General features: G+C 46.0%; 2 protein-coding genes across 9 annotated transcripts in view; both read left to right on the forward strand.

Annotated features, from left to right (window-relative positions):
• The window catches only part of GHRHR (growth hormone releasing hormone receptor), a 443,159-nt gene that overhangs the window by 368,662 nt on the left and 48,183 nt on the right, over positions 1-26,314 (forward strand). The window lies entirely within an intron of this gene.
• The window catches only part of ADCYAP1R1 (ADCYAP receptor type I), a 152,220-nt gene that overhangs the window by 112,450 nt on the left and 13,456 nt on the right, over positions 1-26,314 (forward strand). For 3 of the 8 annotated variants that reach the window (XM_082192459.1, XM_082192461.1, XM_082192460.1), the window contains exons 14-16: positions 6,523-6,564; positions 13,457-13,540; positions 24,069-24,198. In XM_082192459.1, the coding sequence (XP_082048585.1) occupies positions 6,523-6,564; positions 13,457-13,540; positions 24,069-24,198 (256 nt within the window). The remainder of the gene's footprint in view (positions 1-6,522; positions 6,565-13,456; positions 13,541-24,068; positions 24,199-26,314) is intronic. The other 5 variants (XM_082192462.1, XM_082192463.1, XM_082192465.1 and 2 more) reach the window with 3 other exon arrangements.

Raw genomic sequence — 26,314 nt, forward strand, 5'->3', positions numbered from 1 at the left:
AGCTGTCTGTGGACAACCCCAGAGTCGGTCACAACTGGACCTAATGGTCAGGGGTCCCTTTACCTTTTCCTAATTCGGGATGGGCCATGCTATACTATCTCTCTGTAGGTCATGCCTTCTTCCAAGGTCACAGCTCTCACCAGCCATGACTCACACCACTGAGTGCTTTTTATTACCTTAGAAAGCCTGCTAGAATGAGACAGTCTTTGCCATGCAAGGAATATGCTTGTCTAATCCCTGTTGGGAATTTTCTCCAGCCTGGGGTCGCAGTATTGATACACAAGAGAGTTTTGTGTTGTTCCTTCCAACCTGGCATGGTGTATTTCTGCTTGAGGCTGTGCTGCTACGGAAAGTGAAAGAGCTGTCATTCGCCCCCACCCCACCCAAAATGGCCATTTGCTGCATGTTCACCATAGAGCTCACAGGGGAGCATCTTCTGTCAAGAGATTTGTCTTTAAAACAGCTCACAAGGGATGATTCAGGGGGACCATAGCTCAGTGGTTTGTGTGTCTGCTTTGCATGCATAAGGTTTCAGGTTCAATTCCCAATATGCCCAGAAAGAGCTGGGAATTCCCCTGACCTGAAACCATGGAGACTTGCTGCCAGTCTTTGTTCAGAATACTGTACTAGATCGAGGAAAGGCCTGTCTCAGTACAGTCGTACCATGGAAGTCAAATGGAATCCATTTCGGAAGTTCGTTTGACTTCTAAAACGTTTGGGAAACCAAAGCGCAGCTTCTGATTGGCTGCAGGAAGCTGCCGAAGCGCCGTTGGACGTTCAGCTTCCAAAAATAGTTCACAAACCGGAACAGTCACTTCCAGGCTTGTGGCGTTTGGAAGCCAAAATGTTTGGGAACTAAGCTGTTTGACTTCCAAGGTACGACTGTATAAGGAAACTTCCTCTGTCCCCAAGCACCACATATCAAATGTTCTAATGCTCTCATTAGCTTCCAAGGTTGCACAGCCTAGAGCCCACATGGTGAACACATCTGCTGGCGATTTTTTTCCTATGTGTATGGTTAGCAACAGCAAAACAGAGACAGGCGATGTCATTTTCCTGTTTTCATTTGCTGCCATTTTTTTTATTTCTGTTCATGTTGGTTTGCTGCTTCCTGTCTGGAGTCCCGCAGAAATGTCCAACGTTGATGTCTGTGTTGCAAAGAATTGTCGATCCCGGTGCTACTTAGTGACCTTAAGCTGACTACTCTTGCAAAATATTCACGGCGCCTTCAAAATGTGCATGGTTGTCAATATATGTAACCTGTGGTCATGCAGAGATCCCGCATACGGATTGTACTGAGAATATAATAATGTGTGCGTGTCTTGAACCCAGAGCTCCAGTGCATGTGCAGAGTTCCAGGGGAGTACACACTGCCCTATTCCTCTAACATCAGGGCAGAAGGGAGGCCCCATGCACACAATGAGGGACATGTATAAGTATTGGTTTGCAGCGGTCTGCTCCAATCAAGGTGTTCTTTTTGGTCATGTGAGATCCAGGGTATTCACAGAGCTCATCTCCGAACAAGGGCTTCCTTCTGTATAGCAAAGAAAGGTTGTGTTCACAAAGGGGTATGGGATCAGAGCTTTGTGGGAATGTTCAGCGAGGCAAGAGAGGATATATTGTTTATTAATATCCTTCCTAACTTGCATTAGCAAGTTCCTTTACTTAGCAGAGTTTTACATTCCCCTTTTAAACACACAGCGGGTAGCTGGTTGCAGGCTTGTGTAAGTCTCTCAGTATTAGATTCCTGGTAAGTTCCCTTATATCCCTCTTAAAAAGAATAAACACAAGACAATCTTATTTAAAGTCAATAGAAGAAGTTTACTCACATCATCAGTTCACAGTTGGATCCCTGAAGGCAGACTTAGTTACAGATATATAGCTGTGGATCTATATATCCCAACAGTCCTCTGTTGGCTGAAAGAGTATTTCTAGCTAAAAAGCTGCTCCAATGATGGAGGAAGTCAAAGAAAGAGAGTGTGTGCTACGTGCCTTGTCCTTTTGTTACCTGGACAGGTAAGGTCACGCCCACCTCTAGTCACATGTAAAGGAAGTATGTCCCAGCCAGGAGGAAACAGGAAGTTTTCGACTGGCTGGACCAAACATTCCCCCCGCATGTCCACTCTAGGAAAACAAGGAATGTTGTACTTGACTGCTACTTATATATCACATCCCACAAGCTTCTCTGCATTGGAGGTAAGGAGGCGAGGCGGGAAAACACCAAAGCTATTTCAGCACTGTGAGAACATCCAAACACAAAAACATAAATTTGATAGATCGTATACTGCTACTTATTTCTGCCATGAATGTTGACTTTTGAAGAATGTGGAAAGCAGATGGGAATGAGGAATGGGGAAAAGAATATTATATATTATTCAATATATGAGAAGGAATACAGAATCCTGAAGGGTCAGAGAAGCCACAACATCAGAAGAAGAAGAAACCCACTATCCGTTCCAATCTAAAATATTTTACAGAGCGTTTCCACATTTTCTAGCAACACATTTCCCCGCTGCAATCCTAAGGACCAGAATCTTGGTTTACATTTTGCTGCTTGATTTGGCACTGCAGAAGCAGGATTCCATCGCCAGTAATATTCTCCCCGTCCTTTTGAAGATGGGGACAACATTTGCCAAAGGAGGGTGGGAATGATTCGCCACTAAGGAAGATACCAGAACTCTACTACACAGAAGACCTTGCGGCTCAACTTCTGGCATCACCAGTTACAGGACTTCGGGGAACAGATGCTGGGAAATGCTTTTTTTAAAGCAGAGATACTGGAGAGCCTCCTGGGCAGGGTCACTTGAACCCAGCTGTATTGTGCAACCAACACTTCTATCTCCTTCTGCCTCTCTGCTTAGCAGCAAACATGAACCTCTTCTTCTCTTAGAAGGCTTCATTACAGAGAGCTGCTAAGCACAGTTAGCATGGCTGCTTGCCACAACTCAGCAAATTAACTGATGGTTTCGACATGGGCGGCGGAAACTCCAGCTCTGGAAGGTCTTTATTCTTATGCAGTTAAAGCTGTCCTGGGCAGATGTCCGGTGAGGCTAAAAGGGGGGCTTTGCATCTTGATTTCTCAATGTCTAAATGCCACCTGTAAAGAGCTGCCCTCCCTAAACCAACTAGCAATGGCCTTACTTATACTGTATCATGGGGAAGATGTAAAGTGTTTATATTCCTCCAACTAGCTTAAGTATTGACATCGATAGCAAGTGGGAAAGATTAGAAACCTTTGTTAAGTTGCTGATTTCGGATTATCCGGGGGCAAAGGTCCTGCTGGTGGGTGATCTCAACGCAAGGCTAGGGCCAGATGACTCCAGTTTAGCAACCAAATATAGGTGCAAAGTTGGGCTTCCCAAAACGTCTAGCCCAGAAGCCCACCAGACCCCAAGGCTATCTAAGGACCAATAGTCAAACTACGCCGGCGCCTGCCTTTTCAAATTTTTGAGGCAGCTAAGTTTACACAGTCTAAATGGGCCATTATCCCTGGGGAATATACATTCCTGTCAGGGTCAAAAACTAGTACAATTGACTAGATATTGACCGATAGTGAATTATTAGCAAAAACTGAGCGATTAAAAGTGCTCCCATATGTAGAAGGGAGCCCATTACACCTCAAAAACAAGACAATCTTTCTGAAAACAATTCCTGGAAGCAGATTTTCTGTGACATTCTGCTAAGTCAACTCAGGTCTACATAATTTTCAATTATGGAGATACAGTGGTACCTCAGTTTCAGAACAGTCCTGTTTACGAACTATTTGGTTTATTAACTCTGCAACACGGAAATAGTGTCCCGGTTTGTGAACTTTACCTAGGTCTAAGAACGGAATCTGAGTGATGGAAAGGCAGTGGTGGTGGGAGGCCTCATTAGGGAAAGCACACCTCGGTTTAAGAAAGGACTTCCAGAACGGATTAAGTTCATAAACTGAGGTACCACTGTACTAATGCAAATATCCTGGGGCTAAGATATGAACCCTGGCCTATCCACAACTGTCGGCATTAGTGGCAGGTGAGCAGGAATTGGACAGTTCTATGGCTGCGTACCCACCATACATTTAAAGCATGTGATTCCCCCCTGGTGAATTCTGGGAATTGTAGTTTACCCACTCACAGAGCTGCAGTTCCCTGCACTCTTAGAAAACTACATTTCCCAGGATTGTTTTGGGGGAAGCCACATGCTGCAAATGTCTAGTGTACATGACCAATCTGTCCATCAGGTTAAAAAACAGGGGATGTTGTTTGCAAGTCAAAGCATTATAAATAAAAGTAACAGCAGTCCATTGTTTTTCCAACCAGCCTTTTTTCGCTTGTGCACTGCCCATGTGGATGTTTATTTGCTTGCCAACCCATGAATGCAAAAAGGGGACTTTCGCTTACTGTAAATCAACGGTTCAGTTAGCACAAGGCAAAAGCTTGAAGGTTAAGCCAGGTTTGTTAGTTTGGTGCACTGAAACTGGACCTGGCATGAACTGGGATTTGCTGAAGATGGTTGAGTACATAATTCATCTTGGCAATATTTCCCGATTATAAATGCTGTTGTATTTAGAGGTACTGGAAACAAAGGAAACGATCGATCCTTATCACAATTGCCTGCAAAGCCATCAGCCAATCTTAAGACTTAATTTTCCAAAAGCACACTTCAAAGACTTCATACGACTTTTTTTAAAAAAATAATTGTGAAATGTTTGCATTTTTTGAAGTGAAAAATTTCGTTTCATCTTTATTTATTGAGACACCAGCTCCAATGGTATGTAGCAATAGTGTTGCACAATGCACTGCTATTGGGCTTTATCAAGTGATACATTCATTTTGTTACCTAAATATATTTCTTGCTCACCAATGGGATGATGTGCATCTATATGATCAGGTGTATAAAAATTCAGGGTATCACGGTATATGTCAACTTCTGATTCCGTAAGTCGCTTTGAGGTCTTTTCTTTTTTTTTTTAAAAAAAAGGGATTAATAAATATAATTAAAAATAATAAGGACAACAAAAACTACACATGCAGTTCTCAGTCCAGAGAGGGATTTGCAAATGGAAAGTTGCTGCATCAGAGCAACACTGTTTATCAGCTGCAGAAGCTGCAACTCAGGCTGAACAAAACCCCCTCACCACTTTCATGTAGGGCACCTACTTACACATCACCAGAAAGAAAGAAGAGAGTTTATGACGTCACCAGATTGCATAAAATTTGCATATGCTAATCCATATGCATAGGTGCAAATTGGGAAATAATGACTATCATTTAAATAGGAATCGCAGCACATCTCACCTTAGTGAGTGGCTGGGGAAACTCAGCCAGATGGGCGGGGTATAAGTAATAAATTATTCTTATAAACTTTTATAGTGGGGAAGACCCCAAGTGACATGTATGAGCAACCTCAATACTTAATTTCCTGCTTTCTTCTCTTTAAACCAGAGTTGGACTCAGACAGAGGACACTTTCAAATAGCAGGCTTACAGCCCTTCTTAATAAATAAAATACATAAATAAATAAATATTTCTTTTATTTATACCCCACCCTCCTGGTTCAGAAAACCAGGCCCAGGGTAGCTAACAACAAATTTAAAACACTTAACAAAAAAACAGCATAAAATACAGTATAAAACGTGAATAACAATAAATTCAGAATTCAAAAATCAATTTAGGGGGGAAATCCATCCAATAAACATTTGATGATCACCAGGGCTAGCTGGCTAAATTAGTCCTATTTGGGCCAGCGAGGAGAACAGGGGAGAATTAGCTGTGGGGTCCCAGAGCGTGTAATCTTCTTAAAAAGGGGAGAGGGAGGGAATAGAGGTAACTCTTACCCCAAACAAGTCCTACACATTTTAGCCGGAAGTCCAATATGGCAGGATGTAACAAAACCATCTGATTCTTGTAGCCAGTCGGGTCTGATTCAGATGTGGCATTTGATGGTCACTGCTTCCATGTGGGCAGGATTCCATGCAGTCAGTACCATGTGCAGCCAGAATGACAGTTTTTCACTGTTTACAGATGAAACCATGGCCACATAATACCTCACCCAAGTGGAACGATTTGGATCTTAGTCATATCCAGCTTCAAACCTTATTCAAAAGTCTCCAGCCAATAGGCTCCAGTCTTCTGTCTATGGCACCAGGAAGCAGATCTGCCCTTTGTTTTAGAGTCCTGGGGTTGCACAGTGTTAAGTGCCTTCCAGAAATTGTTGGACTACAACTCCCATCATCCCTAACCATGGGGTGATGGGAGGTGGAGTCCAACAATATCTGGAGAGTACCATGGTGACCACCCGTCCATTTATTATCACTATAATTAGATTTGGTTCAATGCACAAAATCTCATCGCCACCTGTCATTATTTTGACAGCTGTGCAGTAAGCCAACGTCCCTGACTATCATCTTGGTTTTATTCTGGCTTGCACCCTCCTTTTCTTCCTTTACTTTGTCACCTTAATAGCACCTTTTGTCGTCATGCATGTTGAAAGCATGCATATATATTTAGCTAACGCAGGTGTACATCATTCCTCCAACTAGCTTCATGGTGGAAAGAGAGGAGAAACATGGCATATCCCATCGGTAGGTATAATTTTACCTCTAGGGGGAAAATGAATAAGACTTAGATCAAAGGATCCCAATGTTCTAAAGTTTTCTTGGAGGGGGTGTGTGTGGAGAAACACTTCTTTTTTAAAAGGCAAAATGTGTATAAATTATGCAGATAAAGTCATTTCATAAGTGTCTACCTTGCATAATTTATTCTGCTTTTGCAAAACCATGGGAAAGGACAGAAACCTGTAGAGCAGGGAAAGAGACGTGTGTGCAAAGAGGACAGAAGCGCACACAAAAGGGTCCTTTGCTTTTCTTCGCTGCTAAAAAGACAAGCCACCGTTCGGTTTCAAAAGAGGCTTGTCTCTTCAGCATCTAAAACTGCCATGAAGAAAATAGCCAAGCAAGGATCCAGGTGTGCATGCAGTTCTCTTAAGAGTATAGAAAGCTGCTTTACACCAGATCAGGCTACTGCCGAAGTTTGGTCAACTCTGACTGGCAGCAGGCCTCCAGGTGCTCAGCCAGAGAAAGGTCTTTTCCATCACCTGCTACTTTTTAACTGGAGATGCCCGAGGCTGAACCCAAAACTTCTGCATGGAGAGGATCCGTTCTATCCGTGGCCGATAGCCCTCAAAACGTAGCCCCAAAACAGCCCACTTTGAAGATGAAGCTTTGACATTCCAGCTATTTTTTGAACCATGCCATGTCCCTGTTTTTGGAGTGCTTGGTAGGTTCCCAATTCACCAAACTTTGCTTATATATGGCTGTTCCATAAAGGGCATATTGGGTCATTGCAGGAGCTAAAAGCTCTGGATGTGTTGTTTGAAGACAATTCGGAAGCTTTGTCTAGTGCACAATACAGCTCCCCAGATCTCGATAGAGACCAGGCTGTTAAAAGATGCAACACCTTTGTTGCGGCAGTTGCACTGATTGCCACTTTGCCTCTGGTCTAGAGCTGCTGTATTTCAAGAGGTAGAAATCTGGACACAAAAAGTTGTTTAGGTTTTTGAGGGTGATCGCCCTATAGCCAGCCCTCCTCCGCTGCTGTCAAGCCCAAGCCACCCACACCCAAGTCCGGGGAGCCTGCGCCAGAACCAGAGCTGGCCACACACTTTATTTTTTTTTAAAAAAATCCAAAATCAAGGACATTTGCTTTATAATGTAAAATCCTTCCCCTCAGAAGATGGTCATGTAAGACCCCTCAGGGCAGGATTTAGGTTTGATGAGGCCCTAAGCTACTGAAGGCAATGGGGCCCCTTATATGTCCAGCTGTCCTTTGTCAACAACAAATTGTCACTGGTTTTTTTGTGTTGAATATATGCCACATGATAATTTATGGACCTCATAGGTATCTCAAGCCATTTGCACATAACAAAATATGTATTTTATCAAAGTAATTGATATAGAAATGAGCAAAGCAGTGGTATTTTAGGGAGCAGGCTAGCAGGTGGGGCAACACTGTTGCTGTATGTAGGTTTTATTTTATTTGTTTTTTATCTTATATTTTGGAAATGTACATCCAGTTTTTTTCCTTTGAATTTTTTGGGGGTTCCCCAAGAGAGTGGAGCCCCTAAGCTATAGCTTGTTTAGCTTATACGTAAATTTGGCACTGGGACCCGAAAGGAAGACATGTCAGGGAATTCCCAGACGTATGGCAACCCTACTCTGGGCCCAAATCTAAATTTGGATTTAAAGCCCAAACCAGGGTGGGGAACCTGGGAAATGGGTGTATCTTTCTAGGTTGCTTTCTCTGGCTAGTCTCCATCTTCCCAGGCCACACACACACACACACAAGCCCTGTTTTGCATCCCTGAGTGCTTTTGCCTGGCTGGACTATGCCCTTCAATTCTGATAGTGTCTCAGGTTAGTCTAGGCAGAGGATAGAGAGGGGTGCTTGAGTTTGTGTTTGGAACTGACTTGCTGTGCGAAGATAATATTTACTTACACTACTATGAACACGGAGTGAAATATTTCCTTTTTCTCCTGAGTAGCACCAGATTTAAGCTACAACATGGAGCCTCAGCTTATGAGAGGCCTCTTAAGAACCAACAAATACGATCCTTCTAAAAAATCATGAAAGAAAGTGCTTTACCTTTTATGTTAGGGGCAGAAAGCACACGGGGTACGCGGTTGCCTTGCCCCTTCCTTTTAGAAATTGCTAAACCACAGAGCTGTTTGTCTGTTGCTGTACATCAAAACGTTTTCAGGAATGCTTAATAAGAAGTCAGGAGGCATTTTCACTGAAAGGTATTTTGTACGCAGCTGGGCTTACTGCAAGACCTATGCTTCAGTTGAATGCATTGCAGGGACTTTGAAATATGCTCAGTCGAGTAGTAATTTCATGCTCTTTATTTCAGCTCATAGAAACAGTGATTGAATTTCCCCCCGAACCTCAGGCTTTATATACATTGTTTACACAATGAGTACCTTCTGATTGGTTGATTATGTTTCTCTCCTGGAGCCTGATTGGGCAGCTGCTGCAGGCCAATCAGTTGTTGCATCCTAGTATCCTACCAGCCTAATAGGCTGATTAACTTCCTCCTAGGGTCTGATTGGGCTGCTCCTGCAGGCCAATCAGGTTGTTGCATTTTAGGATCCTAGCTGCCTATTGTTCTAGGATCCAAGCTTAGTACATAACAGACTTCATGACCGTTGAGGCCCATTCCAACTTTAGAAGTCTATGATTCTATGAATTGTTACTTTTCATCTGCGCCGTGACCTACCTATTGATACATAAACAACTATGAATTCTGTTATTTCTATTTTCCGTTCTTCTGTATTTTTTTCTGTAAGAATACTGCACTTCTTATTGTTGTCCTGTAATGCCTCTTAAATGTGACAATGTTTAGGGCAGGGATAAAGAACCCTTTTGGCTGCATGGGCCAGAAGCTTATCAGGATTCTCCTTTCGGGACAAACTTGACAGCGTGTGAGGCTGCCAAGCTGCCAAAATCACTCACACAGCTTTGCAAGTCCCCCGGGTTTGTAAGGGTTCCTGTCAGGGACTGGGCAGAGGCGGAATGATGGAGACTGCCTCCCCAGCCTGACCCTTCCAGAGAAGGAGAAAAAGAGAATTCAGAATTACAACAGGGGTTTGAGGGAGGTCACAACTCAGAGGAAGATGAGGGGGAAAGTAATAATGGAAGAGGAGGCAGAGGCAGAGCAGCAGCTGGCTGAAATATTGTCATTAGAAAGCATTCCAGACCCACCATCTCCCAGAACCCAGCAAGCCTTAAAAGTGGTGCATGCTCTGGTTATCTCCTGCTTGGACTACTGTGTGGGGCTACCTTTGAAGGTGACCTGGAAACTACAACTAATCCAGAATGCGGCAGCTAGACTGGTGACTGGGAATGCCTGCTGAGAGCATATAACACCGGTCCTGAAAGGCCTACATTGGCTCCCAGTATGTTTCCGAGCACAATTCAAAGTGTCAGTGTTGACCTTTAAAGCCCTCAATGGCCTCGGTCCAGTAGACCTGAAGGAGCATCTCCACCCCATCGTTCAGCCTGGACACTGAGGTCGAGCTCCGAGGGCCTTCTGGTGGTTCCCTCCCTGTGAGAAGTAAGATTACAGCAATTTAGTGCTTCTGCGCATGCGCGACTGCCGAAACCCGGAAGTAGCCCGTTGTGGTACTTCTGGGTTTCAGTGGTCCGTAACCCAAAAAAATGCAACCTGAAGCATCTGTAACCTGAGGTATGACTGTATGTACAAAATGGAATTCCTATTTTGTCAGCCGCATAGTAATGGTGGGGAAATGACCCCATGGGCCAAATTTGACCAGCGCCCCATTCAGCCAAGATTGGCCCACAAGCCAGAGGTTCCCCACCCGAAGTCAGGGCTTCAGGAGATTTAATCCAGCCCTGTTTATGAGTGCGGTTTTGTGCAAATGTTTGCCATACCTTCATAAACACTTGGTAGAGCCAAATAGAATTGTTTAGGAGGGCCAGATTCTGGGCTTACAAGGTAGTCATCCCTTATGTAGAGCAGAGCTGGGGAACCTCCAGCCCTCCAGATGTTGCTGGACTCCATCTCCTTCATCCCTGACCACTACCACTCATGTTGATGGGAGCTAGAATCCAGCAACATCTGGAAGGCCAGATGTTCCCATCCCTGATCTAGAGGATAGACCTCCTTAATAGCTTTTAGCAACCATAGCTAAGACTACAGCATCTACCTCCACAGGTGCTGGACCTCCAGTTCCAGATGTTGGAGACAATACCTCCATCATAGCCTGTTTGTGATCTTCCCAAGCCTGATGTTCTCATGTCACTGTTTGGTTGTGGTTCAGGTTTAGCATTGTTATTCTGTATTTATATGCTTTGATACAGAGAAACAGAGGAGTGGGTGATTTTGAGAACTGGGAGAATGAACACTTAGGAACAGAAACCTTTGCCAACATTCAGCCTGTTGAAATGTGTTGCTTATATCCACCAGGGCTTTTTTAATCCATTAAAATGACCTGCAAATTCCCCGTTGATTTATCCGATGTAGCTTTATGCAAAAGGGAAAGATAAAGTATCTGCTTCCCAATCTTCACCTGTTGCTTCCACAGAAATTGCAACAGCGGTGGCAATTGCTCTCAACTTTGCCGCTGACAGTGACAGCTAGAAACCCATTTCTCCCTTTCCCGTCCCCCATTATTACAAAGGAGGAATGTGAAAGCAAAAGCCCCTGTTGTGCAATTCTTTACCTGCCTTCAAAGAAGGAAGTCGTATTGAGGCCAGTGTTGTTTGCTCCCAGGAGAATGGGCATAGCCTTGTAGTCTCAGGTGTTCAGAACTAGAACCCGCATTCCATTTCCAGGTTTGCGTTGTGGGACACAGAAACATGCAAAAGGGACCTCTGAGAGCATCTCTCCAGTGGTCGCATATCGCAGACCCCCACAGGTGTAATGGGAGTATGTTGCAGAAATGTAGAGAAATCCAAGAATAATACATTATCAATGGTTGAGTGTGTGTGAACTCCATTCCCCAAGAGTAGACAGGTTCAATCTAATCTGGAGAAGTAGACCTCTCATCCATAGGTTGCCCTAGTTAGCCAACCCAATGAAGAAAACATATGCAACAAATAATGCATAGTGGTACCTTGGTTCTCAAACTTAATCCGTTCCCGAAGTCTGTTCCAAAACCAAAGCGTTCCAAAACCAAGGCGCACTTTCCTATAGAAAGTAATGCAAAACGGATTAATCCGTTCCAGACTTTTAAAAAAACCCTAAAACAGCAACTTAACATGAATTTTGCTATCTGACAAGACCATTGATGCATAGAATGAAAGCAATAAGCAATGTACTGTACTATAAAATAAATAAGACAGTATTGTAGATTATAAATATCTAAATTATTTTTTTCCCTTACTTGCACTAATTATAGTCGTTGTTTGGATGGGGGGCTTTTATCCATTTCTGCAGTCACACAATCAATCAGCTGAACTGGGTTCCACACAGTCACAAAAACAAATTAACCAAAAAAGCCTTTAAAAAACCCCTCACACAAAATAAATAGCAAAAACAAAAGTGCCAAATACAGTGGCACCTTGGTTCTCAAACGTAATCCATTCCAGAAGTCCGTTTGACTTCCGAAATGTTCGGAAACCAAGGCACGGCTTCTGATTGGTGCAGGCGACCGGGAAACAATAGCTGACAGCCGCATCGGATGTTTGGCTTCCAAAAAACATTCAAAAACCAGAACACTTACTTCTGGGTTTTCAGTGTTTGGGAAACAAGACGTTTGAGTACCAAGGCATTTGAGAACCAAGGCACCACTGTATAAACCAAACGTGCTGTATGTATTTAACATTATGACTCACTGCATATATATAAACCAGGGTTGCACAACATCTTCGGCAGTCCTTGGACTGCACTGGACAAAAGAGGGGTTTTGACCTTTTGAAAATCTAACAGTTTGAAAGATTTCAAAGTTTCAAGGACATGGTATGGAAAAAAATATATCAGGTGGGACGATTTGCCCTCTATCCTAACACTTGTGGAAATCCAATGAAGCTGAAACGCTGGAAGATTCAGGACAAATTAAAGAGAAAGGACTTGTTCATGAAGCGCACAGACTGTGGCACCGCCTGCCACAGGAGGCAGAGATTGCGACCAATTTAGATGGCTTTAACATTGCTAAAGTTATTATCTCTGCTGATGAGTTTGGTTTAAAAAAGGCTTGGCTCTTCCACACTGAGAACGACAGGGAAAAATAGCAATCAAATCATTAGCAGCTGATGTGTTCGTGCCTCTTCTGTGGAACCTGCCTCGGACTTCCAAAGGATCTCTTTCATCTAATGTAATTTCTTAGTTCCACATAATCAACAGCAGGCCTTTAAATCTTGACGAGAACGTCCAACAAAATCTAAAATGGCTCCCTTGGGCGAAACCTCAAAGAGATTTTCTGCCGCGAATATTTTAAACATTTGTGTTCATTGTTCCTCTGCTCCTCTGTCATTTGAATCTGCCAAGTGAATATTCTGAAAATCTAAACAGCTGAGCGGATCTCCTTATAGTATATTTTCAATTTGCAAGGGGACTCCTTTTGCTAGCTTTGTAGCTGAACCCATCAAAATCACAAGCTGCATCTAAGATGTGTTTTGTTCAGTTAATTTGCCATCATTTATCGATTGGCTTCACCATCTGCTTCTTTGCAAGCTTCTGCTGGTTCCGTGGCTGAATGCAAAAAAAAAGCCCCTTCTCCTGTCTGTCCTCCTGCATCAATCCAGTATCCTTGCAAAAAACCCAAAAAAACCTTCCATCTCCATGTGCCTGCCATGACGCTTCTTCCCTTTTTTGACATCTTACCCTATCCAAAATGTGTTCTGGGGTTTGACATGCCTCTTGGGCCTTGTTGTGATAAGCTGAAAAGAAAAGAGAGAAAAATCTATTTTCCTTTTTTATTATTTATTTTCTTTGTTTGCTGATCTTGTCACATTCAGCAGCTGCGTTCAGAAATGCTACTGTAAGTCCAGCAGGGCTAATCAACACGCTTGCAGGATGTCAGAACTGTCCACCATTACCTTGTAAGTTGTACGCGATCCTGTGGCAATATCTCTCTGTGTGTGTGTTTTTTTGATGCATGTTTGCTAAGACGTGGTCATAGCTGTAGCCGCCGCTGAGGGTAGCGTCTGTGTTTCTCGTCCGCTGCATGCCGGCTTTGTCTGTTACTTTCTGTGTGCTTTTTGCTGATAGCGTCCCAATAAAAGGAATATCCATGTCTGAATGGTGCTGTTCCATTGGGGCAAAACAACAACAACAACCCAAAATATGCAGGCTGTAGATTCAGGAAGACAAAAAAAAAGTATTCATTTACACAGTATGTAGGTAAACTATGGAACTCACTCCCACATGAGGCAGTGAGGTCCAGCCATCTAGATGGCTTTGTAAAAGGATTAGAGAAATTCATGGAGGAGAAGGCTATCAATGGCTACTAGTCATGAGGGCAATGATGCTTCTGGGACACAGATGGCGCTGTGGTCTAAACCACTGAGCCTCTTGGGCTTGCCAATCAGAAGGTTGGCAGTTCGAATCCCCATGACAAAGTGAGCTCCCGTTGCTCTGTCCCAGCTCCTGCCAACCTAGCAGTTTGAAAGCACACCAGTGCAAGTAGATAAATAGGTACCACTGTTGAAGGAAGGTAAACGACATTTCTGTGTCCTCTGGTTTCCGTCACGGTGTCCCGTTGCACCAGAAGAGGTTTAGTGCTGCTGACCACATGACCCGGAAAGCTGTCTGTGGAAAAACGCCGGCTCCCTTGGCCTGAAAGTGAGATGAGCGCCACACCCCATAGTCTCCTTTGACTGGACTTAACTGTCCAAGGGTCCTTTACCTTTTACCTTTCTGATGCTTCTGAATACCAGATACTGGAAGCCACAGGAGGGGAGAATTGCTCTCACGCTTAGATCTTCCTGGTGGGTTTTCCACAGGAATCTGGCTGGCAACAGTGAGGACAGAATGCTGGACTGGATAGGTCATTGGCCTGACCCAGCAGACTCTTCTTAAAGTTCTTATGGAATGTATAAAGGTGAAGGGACCCCTGACCATTAGGTCCAGTCGTGACCAACTCTGGGGTTGCAGAGCTCATCTCACTTTATTGGCCGAGGGAGCCGGCGTACAGCTTCCGGGTCATGTGGCTAGCATGACCAAGCCGCTTCTGGCGAACCAGAGCAGCACACGGAAATGCCGTTTACCTTCCCGCTGGAGCGGTACCTATTTATCTACCTGCACTTTGACATGCTTTCAAACTGCTAGGTTGGCAGGAGCAGGGACCAAGGAATGGGAGCTCACCACGTCGCAGGGATTCGAACCGCCGACCTTCTGATTGGCAAGTCCTAGGCTCTGTGGTTTAACCGACAGCGCCACCCGCGTCCAATGAAATTTATACCCTACTCTAAAATAAAGAATTCCTCTCATGGCTTTGTTTCCTGATCAGGAAGTGCAGCTAGCTGATGAGGCTTCAGAGTGCCAGGTAAATGTTTAACAAAGAAGGGGGAAAACACCCCCATACACTACCCACAGACACCTGACTCCATAAAATCAGAACTATGGTCTATCCTGTTCACATGGCCAACCAGATGTCTGTGGGACACTCATAAGTGGGATTCAAGCACAGGAGCACTCTCACTTCCTAGAGGTTTCCTCATGTTTGCCATTCTGGGTGCCCCAGCAGCTTCCTCAGCTGTTGCTGCCTCCACAGTAGAGGCAGGGCATGGCTAGTAGCCATCAATAGCCCTCTCCTCCGCAGCCGAGGGGTGTCTGTGAGTTTCTTTTCTTTTATTCTACAAATCATCTCACCAGCTTTCCGCTCTCTGCAGCCCTCCAGGGTGTCCACACTTCATCTTAAAGCCCAGGGGAAGACGTCATAAGGCAGCTCCTTCAGTGGGACATTTCTCAGATGGAGAAATGTGTGGGCACCCAGGGAGGCTGCAAGGTCCTGGAGAAATGTTGACAGGGAAAGAAGGAAGAAATACACACCACCCTTTGTCCTCTCACAGTGGTACAGTGGGCTCAAAACCCCACATTCACAGACACTCAGAAGTACTCTGAAAATAAGAGAGAAAGAAAACGAGGCCTCTTGTACGGGGGGGGGGGAGGACTTTCAAAGAATCAGAGGGCAAATTCTGACACAGGCAAAGCCCTCATCAGGACAAAGGAGAGAGAGAAGGGGAAAGTATATAACCTTCCTCTCCATTGCTACTACCCTTCTTGCCATTCATTGAAAGTGTGGGTGGCGAAGGTGGATGGGGGATGAGAGAGGTGCTTGGGGCGGGGAGCATTCAGCTATCTCCACTAACCCTCTGTTGCCTATAACCACTCGACAAGCTGGTCATTGTAGCTTGGTTGTCTGAATGGGCTTGCTTCTATCCTGCTCCCATGTGGCAAGAAGCAGAGTTTAGAAATTCCCCCTTGCTGCTTGGCTGGAGGACTCATATGGCAAGCTTGCTCGGGTGAAGGGTCGCCTAGGGAGGCTCCCGGTGTTTCCCTACAAATTTCTCTGCAGATTTTGGATTTCGAAATGATCTACTCTTCTTCCTGAAGTCGAACCAACGTGTGCTTCTGGTTTTGCCCTTCTGGTTTCTACTCCCTTGCTTCTTCTTTCAAGTAATGCCCTTTCTCCATCGCACGGCATGGAGGAATTGGACAGAGGAAACATTTTCCTCCCCCTCGCTTAACAATAGAACTCACGGACATCAATGAAGTTGAATGCTGGCAGATTCAGGATGAATAAAAAGAAAGCATTTCTTCACACAAGTATGGAACCAACCTGGATGGCATTAGAAGAGGATTAGACCAATTCATGGAGAAGAGAGCTACTGATGACTACTAGACGTTATCTGCCTCCACAGCTGCTGGAAACTGCAGCAGGAAATACCGTATTTTTTGCTCCATAAGATGCACTTTTCTCCTCCTAAAAAGTAAGAGGAAATGTGTGTGCGTCTTATGGAGCGAATGCAGGCGGGAGGCTCTGCTCAGCGCTTCCTTTAAAGAGCTGCGTGGAGCGTGTGTGCGGCTCTTGGGGGCTTTTCCCCGAGGAGGAGGAAAGGCACCCCTTTTTAAAGGGAGCGCTGAGCAGAGCCTGGGATGCATATAGGCTCTCCTCAGCGCTCCCTTTAAAGAGCCGCGTGGAGCATCTTGGGGGCTTTTCCACAAGGTGGGCGAAGGGGCTGACGGGCTGTTCTCTGTCCCTTCCCACACCTCCCGGAAAAGCCAGCAAGAGCCACTGCCAGGCTCTGCTCAACGCTCCCTTGTAAGGGCTCCCTTTCGTCCCTCATCCCACTTTGCTGGGAAGCCAGCAGAAGAGGCGCTGCGCAGCTATCACTCTTGCTCTGCTGGCATCTCAGCGAAGCGGGAGGAGGGACGGAAGGGTTTAAAGCAAGAAAAGCGAGAGCCGCTTACATGCTCTGCGCATAATATTTTTATTTTATTTTTTTGCTTTCCCCTGCTAAAAACTAGGCATGCCTTATGGTCAGGTGAGTCTTATGTGGCGAAAAATACGGTAGTTATTCTTGTGATCAAATCCGGCTTGCAGGTTTCCCACAGCCATCTGGTTGGCTTCTGTGAGAACACACATTCTTAGAAGTGTTTTTTTACAAAATAGTAAACGCCATGGCTTGGCTCCAACCAAGTTCTACTCAGAGAAAGTACATTGAAATTAATAGACTTAAGTTAGTCACATGCATTTGTTTCAAAGGGTCGGATTTTGTTCAGACTAGCAATGGGTGCAACCTCAGAACTCACCTTTGCTTGAATTTCCAAATTCGACACAGAGGGCAGCACGTGCTCAGCTTATCACAGCTTTCAGTTCCTTCAGTGCATCATCATGGTCCATGTATCCAGGAATAAAGTGTGCACACGAAAACCTATACAGTCCTACCTTGGATCCCAAACGCTTTGGTACTCAGACATTTTGGCTCGCAAACGCCGTTTTCTGGTTTTCGGACTTTCTTTGGGGTCTTGTTTCCTCCGGCTGAGGAGGGCCTCATTCTGCCACTCATGTGCTGCACTTGCTCCTCTAGCCTTGAGCTGAGACATATCTTGTGTCTTCACCTGGAGTCCTAGAGGTGGGAGCAAGGAGTGAAGCTTGGTTGTGCTACCAGCTCCCTGATTTTTATATGACCTGTATGGAGCATCTTCCTGGCTGGCAGCCTTAGGATGTCCCAAACTCCTATCACCAGTGCTGGAATCCTCCTTCTCTTCCTCAAATCTCTTCTAGCTATGACCATTGACCATAGCATCCTTCTGGGCCGTCTTGAGGGGCTGGGAGCTGGGGGCACTGTTATACAGTGGTTCCGCTCCTTCCTCCTGGGCCGTGTTCAGAAAGTGGTGGGGGGGGATGAGTGTTCAGACCCCTGGGCTCTCACTTGTGGGGTGCCTCAGGGTTCTGTCCTCTCCCCCATGCTTTTCAACATTTACATGCGGCCGCTGGGAGAGATCATCAGGAGGTTTGGGCTGGGTGTTCATCAATATGTGGATGATACCCAGCTCTACCTCTCTTTCAAATCAGAACCAGTGAAGGCGGTGAAGGTCCTGTGTGAGTGTCTGGAGGCGGTTGGAGGATGGATGGCGGCTAACAGATTGAGGTTGAATCCTGACAAGACAGAAGTACTGTTTTTGGGGGACAGGAGGCGGGCAGGTGTGGAGGATTCCCTGGTCCTGAATGGGGTAACTGTGCCCCTGAAGGACCAGGTGCGCAGCCTGGGAGTCATTTTGGACTCACAGCTGTCCATGGAGGCACAGGTCAAATCTGTGTCCAGGGCAGCTGTTTACCAGCTCCATCTGGTACGTAGGCTGAGACCCTATCTGCCTGCGGACTGTCTCGCCAGAGTGGTGCATGCTCTGGTTATCTCCCGCTTCGACTACTGCAATGCACTCTACGTGGGGCTACCTTTGAAGGTGACTCGGAAACTACAACTAATCCAGAATGCGGCAGCTAGACTGGTGACTGGGGGCGGCCACCGAGACCATATAACACCGGTCTTGAAAGACCTGCATTGGCTCCCAGTACGTTTCCGAGCACAATTCAAAGTGTTGGTGCTGACCTTTAAAGCCCTAAACGGCCTCGGTCCAGTATACCTGAAGGAGCGTCTCCACCCCCATCATTCTGCCCGGACGCTGAGGTCCAGCGCCGAGGGCCTTCTGGCGATTTCCCTCGTTGCGAGAAGCAAAGCTACAGGGAACCAGGCAGAGGGCCTTCTCGGTAGTGGCGCCCGCCCTGTGGAACGCCCTTCCAGCAGATGTCAAAGTGATAAACAACTACTTGACATTCAGGAGACATCTTAAGGCAGCCCTGTTCAGGGATGTTTTTAACGTTTGATATTTTATTGTATTTTTGTTTTCTGTGGAAGCCGCCCAGAGTGGCTGGGGAGGCCCAGCCAGATGGGCGGGGTATAAATAATAAATTATTATTATTATTATTATTATTATTATTATTATTATTATTATGCCAGGGGAATAGACTGTCTGTGGTTGGTGGGCTGTCTTTGCCTGGGTGCAAAAGTTAGCTTCTGATTTGGCCTAATCTGAGCAGGCCCCATAAACCCAAAGTCCTCTTTCTCAGGGAGATCTGTGGATGTTATCAGAGCTGAAAATCCCACTCGTGATGTGTTCCTTCTTTTTTGAAATACAGTCAATAACAGATGGACCCATTATTTTCATTATAGTGGACCCTCTGGATACGAATTAAATTTGTTCCGGGTGCCCGTCCACAACCTGAAAAGTCCATATGCAGAGGTGCCGCTTCTGCACACATGCGCGGCACGATTGAGCACTTGCGCGCAGACCGCTTCTGCACACACGCATGTGGCAAAACCCAGAAGTATACACTTCCAGGTCTGCCGCATTCGTAACCCGAAAGTTACGTCTCCAGAGCGGTACGTAAGTAGAGGGTCCACTGTACAGTGGACGCTCGGGTTATGAATGTGATCTGTGCAGGAAGCACGTTCGCAACCTGCAGCGTTCGCACACGCGGGTTGCGATTCAGCGTTTCTGCTTGTTACGTCCACTAGAAATTAACTAGCGTCGTGAGGTTTAGGAATTGCAATCAAAATGTATCTGTTTTGCTTTTAAATGGGTGCATTGTAGGGCTAGTGTCTGTTTGCCTGACTTGAGCTTGCAACTTCCTTTGCATTTATTTATAAAGCCGGTGCCACTCCTACTAGCATGTTTTGAGCTTTCTGCTAATTTTCCAGTAGTATTTTTGTGTTTCTGCCATAGCTATCTGTCCCTACCCTGAAAAGACTTTAATGGTCAGCTAGTAAAATTCTCTTGTAATGCTACATATTTCTACAGCATATTTCCTAACTCCTCCATAGACTTCAGTGCAAACCTCAGTTATCCTTTTATCAAGAACAACACTTTAAGGCAGATCCCCATATTGCAGACAGGAGGACTGAGGGCAAGACAGAGTGGCTTACTTAAGGTCTTGCATAAGCACTCCGCTCCATCGACTCTCCCAAAATGCTAATTTGCCACAGCTTGCAGATGCTCATCTCCAAAGTTTTCAGTGTGTGATATTGTTTTGTGTTTTTACTGTTTTAGTACAGTCATACCTCTTGTTGCATTCGCTTCATGTTGCGGCTTTTCGGGTTGCGAACGCGGCAAACCCAGAAATGTATACTTCCGGGTTTCGCCACGCATGCGCAGAAGCATTCTGCGTGCTTTGCACATGCACAGAAGCGCTCTATCGTGCTCCGCGCTTCCACAGAAGCGGCACTCTAGTTGCGGGCTTTTCAGGGTATGAATGGCACCTCGGAACGGATCATGTCCGCAACTAGAGGTACCACTGTATTTTTGTTGGGAGCTGCCCAGAGTGTCTGGGGCAACCCAGTTAGATGGGTGGCATATAAATAAATTATTATTATTATTATTATTATTATTATTATTATTATTATTAATTCAAAGGGCAGTGGTCATGCAAACTTATGAATTAGAATGCTTTCACAAACAGGGGTGTCTTTCCAACCCATCCTGAAAACCAAGAACACACACACAAATGCAAATTTCTTCGTCCAGGAGGCAGCGGTGGAGCAAGCCGATCAGGTGCAAAGGGCGGCACGCATGCTGCGCACCCGGGGGCGAGGACAGCCACTCATGGGGGCAGGACGCTCAGCGGAGCGGGGCCTCCGAGGAGTCTGCCTCCCTCCTCCCACTCAGCCGTCCTACAGCTGAGGGGGAGGCGGCGGGCAGACCATTTGCGGCAGAGCGGAGCCTGCGGGCAACCAATCCACTGCGTCACTCCCAGGAGAGACGTGTGGCTCTGGCACGCTGCAGGCCCCACAGTGAGGGCCACCTGGCATTTTGTCACACACACCCCCCCCAGTGGTGACACCCGGGGCAGCCTGCCCCCACTGCACCCCCTTCCTCTGCCCCTGCCAGGAGGTCCTACTGCAAGGCTAAGAAACCTTTTTCTTTCTTTTTTAAAAAATAATTTTTATTGAATGATTTTATGTTACAAAAAACATTACAACCATACTACCACAAAATATAATTGAGAAATAAAAATTACATACATCAATATTTTGTTTGTTATGTTATTTACCGTCTTACTTCCTCCCAAACATTCCATACAAAACACACACACAGAGTCAAAAAAATAGGAAAAAATAATGATGAAAATAATTATTTTTCCCCCTTTTATCTTACAAAATCTTTTCTTCAATTCTGACTTCCTGTCAAGTCCCTTCACATATGTTTTATCTTGCAATTGAATGTACCCAAAACAATAAACCTTTCCAAATTAAATTTCCAATACATTCAGAATAAATCCTTAATTGTTATCCACCTCCTTTTACTTCCTTTGTCACTTGAATGCTAGCACGGAGTCAAAACTATTATTGTACATATCTTCTATAACCATCCCATTTCCCCACAAATTTTTGCTTTGAGTTTCCTCTGAGTTTGCTAGTCAATTGAGCCATCTCCACAAATTCCTGTAATTTGATTTGCCAATCTGTTATTTGCAACCTGAAGGTCCCTTGCCTTCAGGGACCCCGTTCGTCCAGGGGCCACCTGCCAGTGGGGGGCAGGGCCCAGAGCAAATGTGGGTGGGTCCAGGAGTGAAAGTGAACAGAGCAACAGATGCGACTCTTTCCTTTGCATAGATATCTCATAAATCAGAGTTGGAAGGGACTTTAAGGAACATCTAGTCTAACTACCTGCAATACAGAGATATGAAAATGCCCCTTTACGGGGATCGAACCTGCAACCTTGCCATTGTTAGCACCATGCTGTAACCAACAGAGCAAAATCCAGAGTTTCCTGCCCACCAGTCTTGATCCAGACATTATCGCAGCTCAAGGGCACATTCCAGCCAGGCCAAAGCACTCGACGCAGGCGTGGAGCAGGGCTGCTGGTGAGAGTCCCAAGGGCCAGATACAAGGGCCCAGGGAGCCACATTCACCCCTCAGGCCCTGAGGTTCCCCCATCCCTGCTCTGCTGTCATTTGAGATTGCACAAGAGAGATCTCCCTGTAAATTGCACCAAGGCATCATTGATGGTTTACGGGATCCGTCTGCATTCCTGGTTCATGAGAAATCTGCTCTGAAATGCAGTTAGGAGCACCGCTTATATTTGGGTTGTATTGTTCCGTGGCTTGTTTTCCTGTGCTGAATCATGTTGCTTTCTCCACACTACCGAGAAAATAGAATACTACCGTGGATGTCGATGAGAAGGAATATTCCCCAGGAGAACAGCTGGGTTTTGAAAAGCATTTCATGCACTTATTTCAGCTCTGTCTCAAGAACACCATGGGCAAAATTTCAGGAGAGAATCATTAGCAGTTGCGTACAGAAGTACACAGTCCTTGAGGAGAATCCATAACTCAGTGGTAGATCCTAAACCATGGGTGCAGAATGTTGCAGGTCCTGTCCCAGGCATCTCCTGTTAAAAGGATCTAAAGGATCAGGGCTGAGGAAAACCCTGGAGAGACACTGCTATTCAGATGAAACAATATTGGCATAGAACAGTCTTCCTTTACCCTAGTGTTTTGGACTACAACTTCCACCAGCCCCATCCAGTATGATCAAGGGTCAAGGATGATGGAAGAAGAAGAAGAGTTTGGATTTGATATCCCGCTTTATCACTACCCTAAGGAGTCTCAAAGCGGCTAACATTCTCCTTTCCCTTCCTCCCCCACAACAAACACTCTGTGAGGTGAGTGGGGCTGAGAGACTTCAGAGAAGTGTGACTGGCCCAAGGTCACCCAGCAGCTGCATGTGGAGGAGCGGGGAAGCGAACCCAGTTCAGCAGATTACGAGTCTAGCACTCTTAACCACTACACCACACTGGGAGCTGTAGTCCTACTGGGGCTGATGGGAGTTGTAGTCCAGAACATCTGGATAGCACTTGGTGAGGGCTGCCCTAAAGGGACTCCACAGAAACTAGTTTCATATGTTTTATAGCAGAGGTCGCCAATGGATGCGGTTGCACTGCTGAGATCTTCCCCCAAAGTGCCTGAGCTTTCCCACCCACTGCCCCCTTGGCCATGAGGGGCTGAAGTTACCCTTGCCTCCCTACATCGAGATGAAACAGGAAGTTGGAAAATGGACTAGGGTTACCAGATGTCACCGGTTCCCAGGGACAGTCCCCAGGTTTGCAAATCTGTCCCCGGGAAACATGGCAGCGGCAGCCTCAGCAGCCCAGAGCCAGCCTCGTAGCACAGTTGGCTCTGGCTGGCTTCAGGAGCTGCTCGCTGCCCACTGACATGGCGCCCATCATTTTTACTTGCTGGATCTTCCTGCAAGGAAAAATGGTGGGCGCCACTCAGCGAGCAGCTCCTGAAGCCAGCCAGAGGCAACTGCGCTACCAGGCTGATTCTGGGATGCTGACTGCAGTTGCCGCCACCGCCACTGCCGAAGGGGAACCGGGGACGTCTGGCGGTACAGATCTCCTGCCCCCTTCCTTTTTTTTTTTTTTTTTTGACTGATTGGGGGAGGCTCGGGAGCTATAGGCGGGCGGCCGTTGCTCAGTTTTTTTAAAAAAAAACTCTGTGCATTTATGTTTCACAGGGTGCGAAAGAAGGGCTTTGCACCTTTATACAATCTGCATGTGTGCTTGGGCCCAGGGTCTTTTGCCTCTCCATCCCCACTGCTGACACCCTGTTGCTACTCAGCTTCAAAAAAAAAAAGTGTCCCTGGATTCATTGAAAAAAATCTGGTAACCATACCCTTACCCACTTCCTCTTTCAGCTCTATGGTTCTGTCCAAGGCACAGATTGGAAAAAGTGAAGTTTTTGTGTGTTAGCCTTCCGTCTTCCAGTCTTTTGTGGGGTGTGGGGGCTGATCCAGAAGCGGCGGGTAAGCCAGAGCACGTGGCACCCATGGAAGTTGCTCAAAGTTCCAGGTGTTCCAGTGGGTCCCAAAAGATCGGTGACCTGTGTTTTCTGTGTTTCTTTGTGCCTGTCTAGTAAAGAGCAGTGGGATCAAATGTGGGTGCTAAATATTAGGTCTCTCAGTCCTCATTGGGTCTTTCGCTTCCTTGCCAAACGGGAACAGACACAAATAATTGGAGCACCCACATCGTTTCACGAAGGGCACTTTCTCTTTATCTCAACAGGAGACTGGCTCGCTCCACCTTGCTACTTATTCCACTGTTTGGGATTCATTACACGGTGTTTGCCTTCTATCCAGAGAATGTCAGCAAGAGGGAGAGGCTGGTCTTTGAACTGGGACTGGGATCTTTCCAGGTGAGTATGCATCAAAATGGGGACGCGGGTGGCGCTGTGGGTTAAACCACAGAGCCTAGGACTTGCCAATCAGAAGGTCGGCGGTTCGAATCCCCACGACGGGGTAAGCTCCCGTTGCTCGGTCCCTGCTCCTGCCAACCTAGCAGTTCAAAAGCACACCAGTGAAAGTAGATAAATAGGTACCACTCCGGCGGGAAGGTAAACAGCATTTCCGTGCGCTGCTTTGGTTCGCCAGAAGTGGCTCAGTCATGCTGGCCACATGACCCGGAAGCCGTACGCCGGCTCCGTCGGCCAATAAAGCGAGATGAGCGCCACAACCCCAGAGTCGGTCACGTCTGGACCTAATGGTCAGGGGTCCCTTTACCTTTACCTTTTATGCATCAAAATAGCCTGTGTTCATCTGCCTTCCGGCTCATCCACCCCAGATAAGGAGAGGGGAAGGACATATCTCAGTGGTAGGATTCTGGTAAATGTAAAGGACCCCTGGTTGGTTAAGCCCAGTCACATTTGACTATGGGGTGCAGCGTTCATCTCCGCTTTTAGGCCGAGGGAGCCGGCGTTTGTCCACAGACAGCTTGTCCGGTTCATGTGGCCAGCATGACTAAACCGCTTCTGGCGCACAGACCGCCGTGACAGAAGCCAGAGCACACAGAAACACAATTTATGTTCCCGACGCAGCGGCATCTATTTATCTACTTGCACTGATATGCTTTGGAACTGCTAGGTTGGCAGAAGGTAGGACAGAGCAATGAGACCTAACACCATAGCGCGGAATCGAACTGCCAACCTTACAGTTGGCAAGCCCCAGAGGCTCGGTGGTTTAGTCCACAGTGTGTCTGCCCCAGATTCAATTCCTAGTGTCTTTCGGCAGGTTGGAGATAAGTAACTATGCAACCTTTAGAAGACCTCTGAAGGCAGCTCTGTATAGGGAAGTAATTTTTTTAAAAAAAAAATGTTTAATGTTTTATTATGTTTTTATATAAGCATTGGAAGTTGGAAGTCGCCCAGTGTTGCTGGAGTAACCCATTCAAATGGGTGGGGTATAAATAATAAAAATCATTATTATTATTATTAAGGACGTCCCTTTTTCAATAATAATAATAATAATAATAATAATAATAATAATAATAATACATTTTATTTATACCCCGCCCTCCCTAGCCAAGACCGGGCTCAGGCAGCTAACACCAGGTATAAAAACAATTGATTAAAATACAACTTAAAAACAAGTTTAAAATACAAAATTAAAATGCAGCCTCATTTCAGTAGAAACTCAAATCAAAAACTTTGGGGGGGGGGTGAAAACGTCAAATCTTCACCAAGGCCAACTATCCAGACTGGGCCTACGTGGGCCAGAAAAAAGCCAGGGAAGTCCCCAAATAGGAGTTCCATAACAGAAGGAGAAAGGAAAAAGGAAAGGGGGAGGGGAAGGGGATCAAGTTGATTTCAAGCCAAAGGTCAGGTGGAACAACTCTGTCTTACAGGCCCTGTGGAAAGAAATCAGATCTCGCAGGGCCCTGGTCTCATGAGACAGAGCGTTCCACCAGGCTGGGGCCAGTGTTGAAAAGGTCCTGGCTCTGGTTGAGGCTAATCTGACTTCCTTAGGGCCCGGGACTCCTAGGGTGTTGTTATTTATGGACCTTAAGGTCCTCCGCGGGGCAGTCCTGTAGAGAAATGTTGGCGGGTATGTCAGAGTAGACCCATTGAAGTGAATGGACATGGCTAACTTGGGCTTATGAGTTTCAGTAGGTTTGCTTTAGTTGGCTCTTGTTCTCCCGCAAAGAAGAAAATGGGCAGCAACAGGGGATTTTTCCTGTGTGTGCAATTTCCCCCCTGCGAGTGTACCTTCAATTGCTTTTTCTGCAGCTGGCTCCTTCCATCAAGAAGCAAACCAGAGCAGCCATAAGTCTGCGCACAGCCACTCCACTACCTTGTGGCTCCCTGTTCTCTTCCACCTAGGCTAAGTTCATACCACACATTCAAAGCACCATGATACACTTTGAGCACTTGTGGCTGCCCCAAAGGATTCTGGGAGCTGTAGTTTGTTAAGGGTGCAGAGGGTCATTAGGGGAGACCTCTAGTCCCCTCCCAGAGCTACAATTCCCAGAGTTCCCTT

The sequence above is a fragment of the Podarcis vaucheri genome (assembly GCF_965113315.1).
Source record: "Podarcis vaucheri genome assembly, chromosome: 12".
Taxonomy (NCBI): domain Eukaryota; kingdom Metazoa; phylum Chordata; class Lepidosauria; order Squamata; family Lacertidae; genus Podarcis; species Podarcis vaucheri.